The sequence below is a fragment of the Falco peregrinus genome, chromosome 6 (genome assembly GCF_023634155.1).
Source record: "Falco peregrinus isolate bFalPer1 chromosome 6, bFalPer1.pri, whole genome shotgun sequence".
Taxonomy (NCBI): Eukaryota; Metazoa; Chordata; class Aves; order Falconiformes; family Falconidae; genus Falco; species Falco peregrinus.
In genome coordinates this window covers 38,175,143-38,188,307 of record NC_073726.1, presented here as the reverse complement: position 1 = coordinate 38,188,307, position 13,165 = coordinate 38,175,143, and the positions used below count along the sequence as shown (strand labels likewise).

The window sequence follows — 13,165 nt, the reverse complement described above, 5'->3', positions numbered from 1 at the left end:
GTTTTCCTGTTTGTAGTTCAGCAAAGATCTTTGAAGAGTTGATACTCGGTACTTTGGCTCTAACAGAAGAACATGGAAATCGGGGTGGCTGAAATGACATAGGTTATTTGACTATATATATCTTGGTAGTTAACAGGAAAAGGCAGTTTTCACATGCAAGGGCTCTTTCTATTTTGTGTTCCTTGTTTTCATATGATTTGGAAATAGTTGCATAAGTTTCATACTTTCTGCACAGCTGTTTCTTTCCTGATGTTAGGAATTCTATATGTATGTGTCATTTTCTTCATTTGTGGAAGTCTAAAGTCAACTGGAATTAAGTTCATCCTCCAGTTCTAATGTTTGAATACAGAAGTTCATAAATCAAAATACTCTTCAAGACTGTTAAGTCCTGAACTAACTTGGTACATATAAAATCAGAATGACTTCTTGGTTTTGAATCTTGTGAATAAATTTCAAAGTCACAATTTTTTTAACCTTCTGAGATCTGGTAGTGCTCTGTAGCAGAGCACAATACCTAGAATATGTGCAATTGAGGAAGAAAGCCTCTTGACTTGTCAGTGTGTACTAGGATATTGGTAGATTATAGCATTCATTTTAAATATGGGACCTGTAGCATGTATGAAGATCTAGGCTCTACTGTCTTTTAGCATCTAGAGTTCAAGCATCACTGTGGCATTTTGTCCAGTCCTTCAGGATGCAGCTTGTGTTTTGACAGACAGTTTGGGATTATTTATTTTTTTTTAACTGGGTCAGAATAAAGTCTGGTGTACTTCTTTTGAAATACATCTACTGTATCCATTAGAGAGTATCTGTCTGGAAAAAAAAAGGGGTAGGTAAGCTTATTGTAGGATGGCGGACAAATGACTGTTTTGAAAACAGTTGACAGGAATTGTCAGTTGAAAAACAGGCTTGATCATGCCAAAGTGTAATTTAATTCAAACAACAGGGAAAAAACCCCATGTTTCTAATGTGTGCAGTTTGCTTTTGAAAGAATAGATACTATTGTCCTATCATGCCTTTGATAACTGGAGCTCTAAAGAAAAATAGGTAGGCAGAGCTCCAATGTAGCTAAGCTAACAGCAATAGCTAAAGTTCCTTGACAGCTCTGGAGATCAGATAAAGAGATTCTCTGAAGTACCACATCTAGGGTGAAATTTCATCCTGCAGCAGGGAAGATAATCTGTTACCTTGTGTGAGTGACACCCCTGCTCCCTTGTGAGAATATAATCCTTCCTCCATGGCTCTATTCTTAACTACTGCAAGAAAACTGCATTTTATGCTTGTTGAAAAAGGCTGTACCCATCCTATCGTGGGCTTCTATAGCTAAACTTAACTGTATTAATCCCCAAGTCAATCACACTCTCTCTCAATAACATTCAGTAATATTTTGATTTCAGTATCTTTCCTATTTATTGAAGAACCTAGTGTTGTATGAAAGTACGTATCTTCAACATTTTCAACTAAATGTTTTATCTTTTTGTTCTTTCCTTTGATAAGTAGTAACCCTTCTTAATAAATTAGTGATCTGTGGCTTAACATGAATGAATCTATTCTTCAGAAACATGGTTACCTATATTTGATGCAAGTCTTCAACCTTATCAGGTACATCAAATTAATGTCTAAAGATCTGTTGGACTGTCTTAACCCATGGTGGTGATACCAGGGGATCCCTTTAGCAATAAACCAGCAGTAATTCAAGAGGTATAGAAGGCTGTACTGCAGTTTCTTAGATGTTCATTTTGAAGTCTGTACAAGGGCCACTTGTTCCATAATGGTCATATTCCAGGCACAGTGATAAAGAGGTTGTTGAAAGCACAGACTTGTAGCTGCTGCTGTTCTTTGAATCTGGAATGAGACAGTCGTATTCAGTTTAAGGTAAAAGAAGTACACAATGATTGAAATAAAGTGAGTTCCTTTTCTTGAAGGCGTTCCCTAGTCCCCAAGGGGAATTTGTGGAAGTCTTAACAACTTTCTTGTCAGTGACTTCCTGCACAAGAAGGCTGTGCTTCTGCTTTCCTGCTTCTTCTCCACTTCTACCCTCATCTTGTAAGTCTTACTGTTGAGACCTCTTTAGGAAAAGAAATCTCATATGTGAGGTGCTTAGTTAATTACGGTGTAATTGAGGCTGTTGTCCCACAAGCACGTCTGCTTATGCCCTTATTATGAGGAGAATATTTTATATGCTCCACGCTGGTGTAAATTTCCAAATAATCAGTACTGTAATCTGAATAGGTTTGTCACTTAAACATGCTCTTTTGGAGGAAGGGAGGAAATTGTTACAGATACGTAGTGAATTCATGAAACATCTGTTAACTACACTGTTTTGAGTTTTTCTGGGTAGATACAGCATTATTTTTAGCTTGCCTGTGTCTTCCCTAGCCTCACCTTTTGGTCCCATTTCTGGTATACATTTTAATACTTATTACTGTGCTGGCATTAATTTTGTACTTCAGTGATTTTTGTGGCCATTTTTTTTCCCTCATACATAAAAAGCTCCATCTAAGTTGCAAAGCTTTCTTTTAATTCATCGTGACTTTGAAACATTTTTTTGAGAAAAAGCAGAATTCATTTTTATTTTCACATGCTGCGCTGCCCTGAGCACACTTGCTCTATTAGTGTGATGTTACATTAACTTGGTAGCAGGTTAGTTTTGTGCTGGTGGTATGCTCTGGCTGAAGTCTTCTCTGGAAGCACTGAGATCTTCCAATCAAAAGGACACCAAGATTATTAGAAATTGGAGCAGGCAAAGGTTGGGTTTTATAGGTATCTACGCTAAAGCATGAATTCCCCATTTAGTTACTTCTGCATAGCTCAGTGGTGTAGCTGCTGCCTTAAACAACAGTATGGGGTTTTTTTGGAGTTCGTTACAGCTTGCAGAAATGTTGATCCTCTGAGCCTAGGGTCTCTGCAAATAACCTCACCAGTCTTTATCATTGGATTAAAACCATGTGCTGAATAAACCTAGCTATTAACAATCAGCACAATTTCCTCAACCCCACGCCTTTTCAGATCCAGGTCCATGACTAGGCCACCCTTGATCACCTTCTCCAGTATGGTGTGGTGCCCCAGTTTACAATATGCTGGTGACATTTCACCCACCCACCCCACCCCCTTGATCTGCTGGAGCTAACTTACATGATTAAGGTAAGTCCATTTATTTTTCAATGTTGCTTAGTTCTGTAAAGTTTTTGTTATATACCCTATGTATAATTTTTAGTCAATGGCAAAAAACTTTACAAAACCATGTGCTATTGAAAAAGGACTTGTCCTTAAACTGTATGCAGCTCAGATATAGGTGCAGTGTCACCAGCATATTTAGAAATCTATTCCCAAGAAAAATTAGACAATTGTTACAGGTATTGGTGACTTGGACTGTGTGTATATTCTAATAAGAACATTTTTAGTTATTTGGGGAACTTACGGTAGGCTCTATATTATATTTGGAGGCCACCTTTTCTGGATGGTAATTGTTTGGGGTTTTTTGCCTTGGATTTATATAACGAGCAAATTTGTCTATACCATATCTGCAGGCAGTGAATTTCTTTTGGTTAGTGCTTGTCTTTCACATGCAGTGTCTTCCACGTGACAGAATTTCTTCTCCGTGGCATGGTTTTCGTTATGGTGACATACAGAAGAGCAGCAGTGTTCATGTATTTTGGATATTCTTGCAGTATTTTATTTTAAAAGGTCAGCAGTAAGAAGCACAGGCCTGTAGCGTCATCTGCTCCAAAACACTTGGAACATAACATCTTGAAATCTGTCAGACTTGCCTGAAGTAGGGATTGCAAAGGGGACGCATTAGTATCAGTTTGGAGCATCATTTTGTCTTGTTGGCATGTTTGATCTTATGTTTAAACTCTTGAATCTACTCATCTCAAGTCTTCAAAGTAAAACTTCCTTTAAGCCTTGGAAGTTGTTTTACCAGGTTACCCCTTCCATTTCTGTTCCACTCCTTGAGAAGGACCAACAAGGCAGCAACTACCTTATCTGAATCTGAAAGGCTTCTTTATTCCTTTTCTTTTGGTGCAGTCTTCTGTGGTGACTCCCACAAGTAGAATTTGCGAACTTCAGAGAAGTTAATATTTATTTTAGAACTTCAGAATGTATTTAATGGGATTGTTCAGCTTTGAAAGGGCTAATTGTTAATTTCCATTTGTCTTGCATCTGTTTTATCCTCTGGTGTGCTTTAATTTCAGATTTTTGCAAGCTTCTGATCATCTGTGTAGAGAATTTATGGTTACAAAAGCTCCATTCTTGTAGAGTGCTCCTTGACAGTTGGTACTGCAATACAACATCCATCTAAGTGTGTCCCTATTTCTTAGACAGATGGGCAGTAAATTGCTCCAAAAGTAGAAGAAATGAAAAGCCATCAGGCAGTTAAAACTGAATGGTTAACCTTCAGCTCCAAAAATTTGTTGCAGGTGTTAAGAATATCTGTCTTTTCATGGAGATGCAATATAAATGCTTTCTCTTCAGCTGTATGGTATTTTTATAAATATCCTGAATTCCTTTCATGTATTATGAATATGGATATGAAACTGGGTATGAGAGTGCATTATCTTTTTAAATGTAGAAGTTGTAAATCTAAAAAATACTGTTAAGTATGGTACGTATTCAGTGTAGTAGAAGACTCCAGGGAACTTTAATTTGCTTGAACCTTTTCCATATATTAAGGAAAGGATTCTTTGAGTAACACCAGAAAGGTATTGACTATTACATTTATTTTTCTTTGTAGCATTTCATCTAGATAGAAGAAATTCACCACCAAACAGCTTAACACCATGTCTGAAGATTCGCAATATGTTTGATCCAGTTATGTAAGTAAAACCAGTTACCTATCTGCATTTCTGTATCCTTTTGGAAGGGTCCATTTCTTTCCTTTGAGAGGGGTTTGGGAGGAGTAAGCATGAATACTTTAAAAGAAACATACGGGCTGTAAAAAATAATGATTAAAAAAATTAAAAATATCTTACTTTTCAAGAAGTGACCCAAAGACACAGAGTGTGGCACTTAGTCAAAGCTACTTGGAGCAGTGATTGAGCTTTCTCCATGAATTAATTTTGTAAATGTTCAGTTATATCAGCTGACAGGGGATACTTAACAGTACTTCATAAATTTACAGTCTGTTGTTAGGTCACACAAGTATTCTGGAATATTTAGACTTCTAGAGAACTTGCACAGTTTGCATTTAAAGGGATGAATTTAAATAATTTATTACTTTATGGCAGTGTGACTGGCTAGTTTTGAAGCAAACGGATTTTTGTAGTGGAAGGTTTTAAACAAATTAGTGCAGAGTACTGGCTTCTAATGCTCAGATACAATTCTATAGTATGTGCCATGTATGAATAAGTAGCAAGCCTTGTTTCATGTTAAGGAAGAATAATTTTTTCATAGTCTTTTAAAGCTTCATCCACTTCACTATCAAGTTATATCACCATTGGCTGTGGACTAGATCATGTTGGGATTTGGAGACTAACACATAGGGTATTCCAGCTAACCCTTTCTAATCTTTTGAAGCCTGGTTTGTCCAGTGCGAAGAGGTACAGGAACTCCAGGAAATTCTGAAGTAATTTATTTTGTGATGTGATTATATAAGGGAAAGGTGAAGATGCTATACTGTCTTACAGAGTAAAAGTGAGATGCTAATTGGGGCTGAAGAACATGAGAAGTTGAGTGGAAAATAAAAGCTATTGGTTAGAATAGGAATAAGAGGAGAGGAAATAGTAGGAGACACTGGAGTATGGACCCAAGTGATTGCAAAGTTTGGATTTCTTCAGCTCTATCTCTCTTCTGTTTCTAGCCACACTTAATTACTTTAGCTGCTTGCCTTATTGGAAAGCTGTTAGCTAATTTAGCTGAGGACAGTGTTATCACTATCATAGAGGAGGACTCTACAAACTTTTTCTCAACGGCTTTAAGATTTAGTGACTGCCATAAGCAGAGACTCCAACTGTGGCTTCTTTCGTAATTTTCAGGTTGCAGTAGGGTGAGCAAGACTGAAATTTTAGGTATTGTTCTTGAGGCAGATTGATCTTCCTGTGGAAGGATGGAAAAAAATTGAGATTTGCTGAGAATTTTGGGCAAGATCAACATCTTTATTGTCCTTGCTACAAAGGAAACTTCATGAGCTATGTCGGTTAGTCTGAGTGGCACTGAAAGAAATCCATTTCTGAAGCTTCACTGTAATATTTATTGGTATGCTGTATTGTATACTTTCTTGTTTCAAAATGTTAGCTATTCAAAATGTCTGCCATTAATGGAACTAGTAACTGAGTTATTTCTGTCAGAACAATCTCCCTTTATAGGCTATATCTTTGCTGTCAACTTGTGTTTTTCAGTACTGACCCTGTCTATGCCCATCAAGTGCCATAAAAAAAACCCCAACAAAACAAACCCAAACATTTATAGGCTAGGACTTGTTCTCTTCTGACACCACTTCTCTTTAGTGTCTGTGTCCAGTCAGTTATTTTGAACAGTGCAACTTCTAATACATTCACTTTTTGCAGACCTTTTCTTTTTGAAGTTGACCTAGCTCCGTTCCTGGACTGCTGGATTATAGCCATAGTGGGATACTTGATCCAATTCTATATTGCACACCCCAGCCCATTCCTCTTCCATGTGCTGTCTTGCAGAGGACTGCTGCTTAAGGAAGTACTATTTATCACACCCTTAGAATAATCTTAAACACACAAAAAAAACCCAAACCCTCAGTGCAACACAAACTACTTTGTTGCTTGTGTTAAAAGAGAAAGGTTTTTGTAACTGTTCGAGATCTGAAAGGGAAGAATACCTTCACTGACCACCTGAAACACAAATGTTCCAGTGTATGTGATCAGATTGGCAAATGCTCTTTTGACACTTGCCATGGGTGCAAGGTATGTTTAACAAAATTAGTTTTTAGCTGCTCTTTAAGTCAAGCTATTGTATACTAACAATAAATGACTAAGTAGTTTTCATCCAACATGCCCGTAGCTGGTAAGAGCAACCGTTCATAATAGAGGTGTTTTGTCTTGACCTGAGAATCATCTGGAGAATATACCAATTAGTTTTTATTTATCAATGCTATCAGAGTAGTAATTATCTTCCTACTGCCAGAAGTCAGAAGACTCACCTGGATATTGTGAACCCTCAGACCACAGCAGCAGACTTAACCTTAGGTGTATGTTCTAGGTATTTACTATGCCTGATGCAAACCTGTTTTTTAAAATCTGAGGCTAAGCATGATTTGGATAAACCACTTCTAGTGTTTCTGCATCTACAACTAAGTCAATAAGAAGAATGGCTCATAAAGCATGGGTAGCATTCCTGCAAGACTTATATTGACAGGAATGGAACATACATGTGCAGGATCAGGGAAGGGCAAGGCATTCCTGCTGGGAGTCTATTACATTATGAGAAATCCAAGTTAACTCATTATGTTTCATATCCCAAGTCTGTAAAACACAAAAAGCAGACTAGACTGAGAATGCACTTCTGCTTGATTTGCAAACAGGGAATGAGCACTTGGGAGTAATGCAGTGATAGCGGTTTTTGAGAAGAATACACAGCAGAAAAGATGATTGCCTACTCTTAACAATATGGTCTCTTATGGTAGCTGGCTTTCTGCTGATGACAGGATGCTTCTCAAGAAAATGTGGACACGAGTCCTGGGCTGGGAGGGAATGCACAGAAGTCTTGCACTATGCTTCTATGAAACAATAGAGTATTTCGGGTTGGAGGGAACCTTTAAAGGTCCTGGCTTTTGCGATGTGGAATTAGTTTTATTTCCCTAACATCTTGAGCACAGCATGTTATTTAGGAAATACTGTTTACACTGTTACAGAAGGGGAAGGAGACTTGTCTATTCCCTTCATTTGGCGCCGTCCAATAAAAAGAAAACACTTTTTTTTTCTTCCAGCCTGAGTAGATTTCAAACTGTAGATATTTCCACTGTGAAGTCTTCTTCTAGTAGGACCTTTGTTTGGATCTTCTTTGTAGCCTTGTGTCCCTCTTCTACTTCTGTTTGTTTATATATGATCTGCCTGTGTAAGGGGCATCGGCTGGGAAGTTGATCCTCTAACCAGTCAAGGGCAAATGACAAACAAATTGTGATGTTCCATGTTGCCAGTCTCTCAAGTATTGTATTAGCGTCCTGCCCAACAGATTTAAGTAACATCCCTGACCAATTAAGTTTCCTATGTACATTCCGTTCTCCACCATGTTTTTTTGCATAAATAAAAATAAAGAGGAGGGAAGATTAAATATTTTCAAGAATTTGGGCCTTATGTAGAGGAAACTCTTTAAAACTACCCAAAGCTCTTGATAGTATTATTGAAAGAGTAAGTTCATTGTTTTTTGTGTAAAGGCTATTCAGGCAGGCTTAAAGTTGTATTAAGGCTGTTGAAATTGTTTTCCCTCTGCTTAAATTTATTTTATTAGGACCAGATAGTTTCTGCAGTACCTTCACAAAAATACAAAACTTCTGTCCTTCGTAATGACGTACCTAAAGATTGATTAGTCATGACAATAAAATATTTTCTGTGGGAAACCCCCAAAATTGGAATCTGATTTTAATAACTTACATTTCTGGATCTAGATTGGCATGTTCTATCAGTACGCTGTGGGATGAATGCAGTCTGATGCTGTGTTTGGGATAGTGAATAGCTATTTCAGTGATGAATGGTGCCTGAACAGCTAAAAAGCTCCTTCAGCCTGCTGAAGCCTGACATTTAATGTTCCTTCTGTGACTGCTGGTAGAGGTGATACTGTAGAGGGGCAGAGGCCTTTATGCTGTTGTCTTCCCCTGCTGCTCTTCCACTGCAGCAGGGACAGCCTAGGAGCAGCCTTCTCCTTAGAACAGTGGCCAGCCTGTCGGAGCAGGTGTGGGAAGATGAGTTAATCACTGCTTGCAGCTTCAGACAGGAAGGTACAGCAGGGTGCTGGGAGGGGAGGACACCCTCCACCTCAAAATACAGATTATTTCTTTGAATTCTTAAGGTTGAATTTTCTAAAGTGTATCATAGGACCCAATTTACTGAGCATTCAATAGCTAAAGTACTACATCTGTCCTAAAGGCACTTCACAGAAAATCATGTCAAGTTACAGAGAAACTAAACTCAGTGGGGAAGGATGAGATTATTGTGAACGTTCAGAAAATGATGTGCTGAATTTAAATCTTTCATTGGTTTTGTAGGGAAATAGGTGATCACTGGCATCTAGCAATTCAAGAAGCAATCTTGGAGAAATGCAGTGATAATGATGGAATTGTTCATATTGCTGTTGACAAAAATTCACGTGAGGTGAGTGTCTTTCCAGTAACATCTCAACGCTTTGTTTATCCTAGTCTGTTGGACTTCAAAAAAACCAAACCCCTCTCTTTCTTAATGCAGGGTTGTGTGTATGTCAAGTGTCTCTCTCCAGAGTATGCTGGAAAGGCTTTCAAGGCATTGCATGGCTCTTGGTTTGATGGTAAGGAATAGAGATTTATGACAAAACATGGGTAGAAATGGCAGAAGATGGGTGCAGCTGGGGTTCTTTTAAATGGCAAAATGTTCTATATCTGAAGTATTGAGATGTAGCAAAAACTGGATCATTTCAGTAGTCATCACTTGGTAAACTAATTTCAGTGTAATTACATGTTTTTGTGTATTACATCCTGAAGCAAAATATAGTAATACTGAACTACAAGGTTTTTTTCTTACTGTTTCTTTGCCTCATAGGAAAACTGGTAACGGTAAAATACCTGCGATTGGATCGGTATCATCATCGTTTTCCCCAGGCTCTTACTTGTAACACTCCACTGAAGCCATCAAACAAACACATGAACTCTATGTCACATCTGCGTCTTCGGACAGGCACAACTAATTCTCAGGGAAGTTCCTGAGAAGACTTTCTACAACTGCTAGGACTGTTACTTGCAACAGGAATTTTCCTGTTTGGCCGCCGTCTTCCTTTTTTAGTGCTTTTTGTATGTAATACTTTAATGAATTAATTAAAAGTTTGAACGTTCCAGAAATCTTGTTTCCAAAGGGACTTAGCAATGAGGCAGTAATACTGAGCTGACCAAAAAAAAAAAAAAAAAAAAAGAGAGAAAAAAAATTGCTTCAGGAACTTTTCTGGGGCTATAGTAAACCAATGCATTTAAGTTTTGCATGAGGAATTCAGAATTCATTATACATTTTGCAGATGTGGTGACTGTACTTTTGCACCAAGAAGTGTTTTTGATAATACAAAAGCATGGAGAAAAGAAGACTTCCTGTATTTCCATAGTTTCCTGTGAAATAATCTTGTGGGTATTTTGTAACAAACAACCTACAGTTCCTGATGGTGAATAAGTTAAAATTATTTTTTTTCAGTCAATACTAGTTTTTTGTTGCTGTATAAGAATCTTTTTCTGCAGCTAGGGTATGGGGAAAGTTAATCTGGCATTAGTGGTTGCATATAAGTGTGAGGGAAGACGAACTGAATGCGGATGTACTAGGTTTTGTATATAAATGTAAATGCTGGTGGTGGCAAAAATTGGTTGTGTTCTGTGAGGATGTCTGCATTGAAGCAGTGAATAAGCTTCCTACTTTATTCAAAACCTAATGTTTTATATGGTTTTGGCTGTACCATGACAAGAGGCCAAATACTTTAAAGTGTTAGATACAGGTTAAATATCTTTTATAGGTTTTATATTAAAATACCTGATTATGATTTTGTGTGAAAGATCTGATACCAATTGTAATTCAAATTTGTGAGCAATAAAGAAGCAATTGGCAGATACTGGAAAAATATTTTGTGAAAAGCTGTATTTATTACTACAATTGCCAGGGCTGTGACAAAATACCATTGGGATTAAGTGACTTTCCCAATGCATTATAACTTGTTTTAATGAAACAGTTACCTGTTCAAATTTTAAAAGGTACATACTATCTTGCAACAATTTTGGCTGATGCAAACTAGAAGTACAGCTGACAGTAAATCTTGTGATTCCAAGGTTGTAAGTGTACTAATGTTTACCTAGAAGTACAAAATTGTTGCTGAGAAGCTTAGTTGCAAATCTAAGATTATTGGCTTTACTAATCCCCACTCCTACAATTTTATCTAATTACCCAGCTGAATACCCTGTAGGAGATGAGACTGGAAGCACACCAGTCCCACAGATTTTACTGAGACTCACTTTACTTTGTAGATATGATGGATTTGCAGCATGAACTTGCACAAATAATGCACGTCTTATGGTTAAGTAAACATGATGCACACTATTCTGCAACAGAAAATCCTATTGTGCCTTACCTTTGTGCTTTTGTGGGCACCATGTTTATTATTGGAGAGTTTGTTAACTGAAAAATTTTAAATCCTCAGTTTTATGTCTCAGATGCTAATGAATGAGTATATATAATATATAATCAGCCATGCAGAATTCTACTTACCAAGGACAAGGACATATTTTTGATGGGTAAGTAGATTGTGCCAGGTCTGGTAGATTTTGATGAGTTTTACTATATACATATATGTATATGTATAATATACATGTATATGTATTATATATATGTATATAAACTAATTTTGTTGTATTTGTTGTGCATCATAGTGATTTGTTAACCTGACCTTAGTGGCCCCATCATGTGACCTGTTGCAAGAGTGAATGTAAAAAATAGTTGTGGCATTTTAAAAGGTCGCCTCGATGCAAAAGCATCTTATCTTGCTTCTAAAATATATTTCTTGTAAACACTGTACATTTTATTATTGTAATATGTACTATTATGCAGCTTATTTTACCTTAAATTGTTAAGTTGACCAATATCCCTTCCTGCGAGACAGATGGGAACGTGTATAATGCCTGAACATTTGAGAAAAATCAGATGGTTGTTGTAATTTGTCACCCTGTCCTGTAAAAACAAACAGAAAACCAAACCAAACTCAAATTAAAGGTTTATTAGGGGTTTTTACATGTGTCTCACATTCTAGATATTTGAATGTTGTCTTGACTCAAATAGTTTTTTCAGCAGGAAGGTGAAGGTGGTGATTAGTTTGTTATAGCCACTGGACTTTCAGTGCTTACTGTGATTGAAATACGCAGCTGAGCTTCGCTGGCATTGCCTGTCGGCGTGAACTTTTTTTTTTTTTAAGATATGCAAGGTGGGGCATTAAGAGCTGTCATCATTTCCGTGCTGTGACAAGGTGCGAGCAGCCACTCTGCTCCTGGCCGCGGTGCGAGGGGAGCGCAGGGGCTGTGTGCCCTCCGCTTGGTTCTTGTAGCTGCAGATGGGAAAAGGCCTCAAAGGGGTTGTGGGTAGGCTAACAGAAGGCAGGCTTTTTGGCGGGTTGGTTTTTTTTCCCTTCCTCAGGACATTGATACTATGCCGTTTTAAAATTGTTGTAGTGATGACTTGTGGTGAAGGATTGTGGGGTAGGGGGACCGAGGAAGGGTGCATAAGGCCATTGTTTACAGGCATTTGCCCGGCTCGCTTTTAGCTCTTCCCTGCGGGAGGAAGGAGAGTTTCTCTGTACGCCCTGTGCCGACCTGTCCCCCGCTTTTTTTTTTGTTTTTTTTTGTTTTTTTTGTTAAGAAACGCAAGGTGAGCACTAAGAGCTGTCATCGTTTCCCTGCCTGTGCCAAGGTGCGAGCAGCCACGCGGCTCCTGGCCGCAAGTGGGAGCCGTGGGCCGGCGCCGCCGTGCCCCGCAGAGCCGCGGCCCCGCCGCCTCGCAGGTAGGTGGGGGCCGCCTCCCCGTGCGGGGCGCCCGGCTCCCCCCGGCCCCTGCGGAGCAGCAGGGAAGTTATTTTTAAAAGGCGGATAGCCGCGCGGTTGGCCCTCCCGGAGCGCAGCCTTTAAATTAAAGGGCGGCGAGCACCGGGCGCGCTGCGGTGGCGGACGGGCGGCGTGCCGGGCCTCCCGCCGGCTGCCTGGGCGCGGGTTGCCGCCCTGCAGCGGCGCCGGGGGCCGCCTCCCCGCTCCGCCGTGCCGCGCCGGGCGGGTGTCTCCCGGCTCTATGTTCATATTTGGCGTTGGCCGCCGGTGCCCAGGAATTTCCCGTCATGCTCCCCGGGCGGCGGGCCCGTCACCGCGATCCCGGGGGGCGGGGGGGCCGCGGCCTCTCGCTCGCTCCCTCGGGCCTCCCCTCATGCGCGCTGCGCCGCCGCTCGTCTCTGCGCTCTGCCTGGCGCTGGCGGCCGCCGCAGGAGCCGCAGGTAGGAGCAG

The 13,165-nt window shown here is 39.5% G+C and overlaps 2 protein-coding genes across 5 annotated transcripts in view; both read left to right on the top strand.

Moving 5' to 3' along the window:
* The window catches only part of LEMD3 (LEM domain containing 3), a 50,565-nt gene extending 38,653 nt beyond the window's left edge, over positions 1-11,912 (top strand). The window contains exons 10-13 of the mRNA XM_055807743.1: positions 4,736-4,817; positions 9,173-9,278; positions 9,369-9,447; positions 9,699-11,912. Of these exons, the coding sequence (XP_055663718.1) occupies positions 4,736-4,817; positions 9,173-9,278; positions 9,369-9,447; positions 9,699-9,862 (431 nt within the window). The 3' untranslated portion in view covers positions 9,863-11,912. The remainder of the gene's footprint in view (positions 1-4,735; positions 4,818-9,172; positions 9,279-9,368; positions 9,448-9,698) is intronic.
* Positions 11,913-12,853: 941 nt separating this feature from the next.
* Positions 12,854-13,165, top strand: part of MSRB3 (methionine sulfoxide reductase B3) — a 108,380-nt gene continuing 108,068 nt past the window's right edge. Inside the window, exon 1 of one of the 4 annotated variants that reach the window (XM_055808349.1) lies at positions 12,854-13,155. In XM_055808349.1, coding sequence (XP_055664324.1) covers positions 13,003-13,155 — 153 coding nt within the window. In that variant the 5' untranslated portion in view covers positions 12,854-13,002. The remainder of the gene's footprint in view (positions 13,156-13,165) is intronic. The other 3 variants (XM_055808350.1, XM_055808348.1, XM_055808351.1) reach the window with 3 other exon arrangements.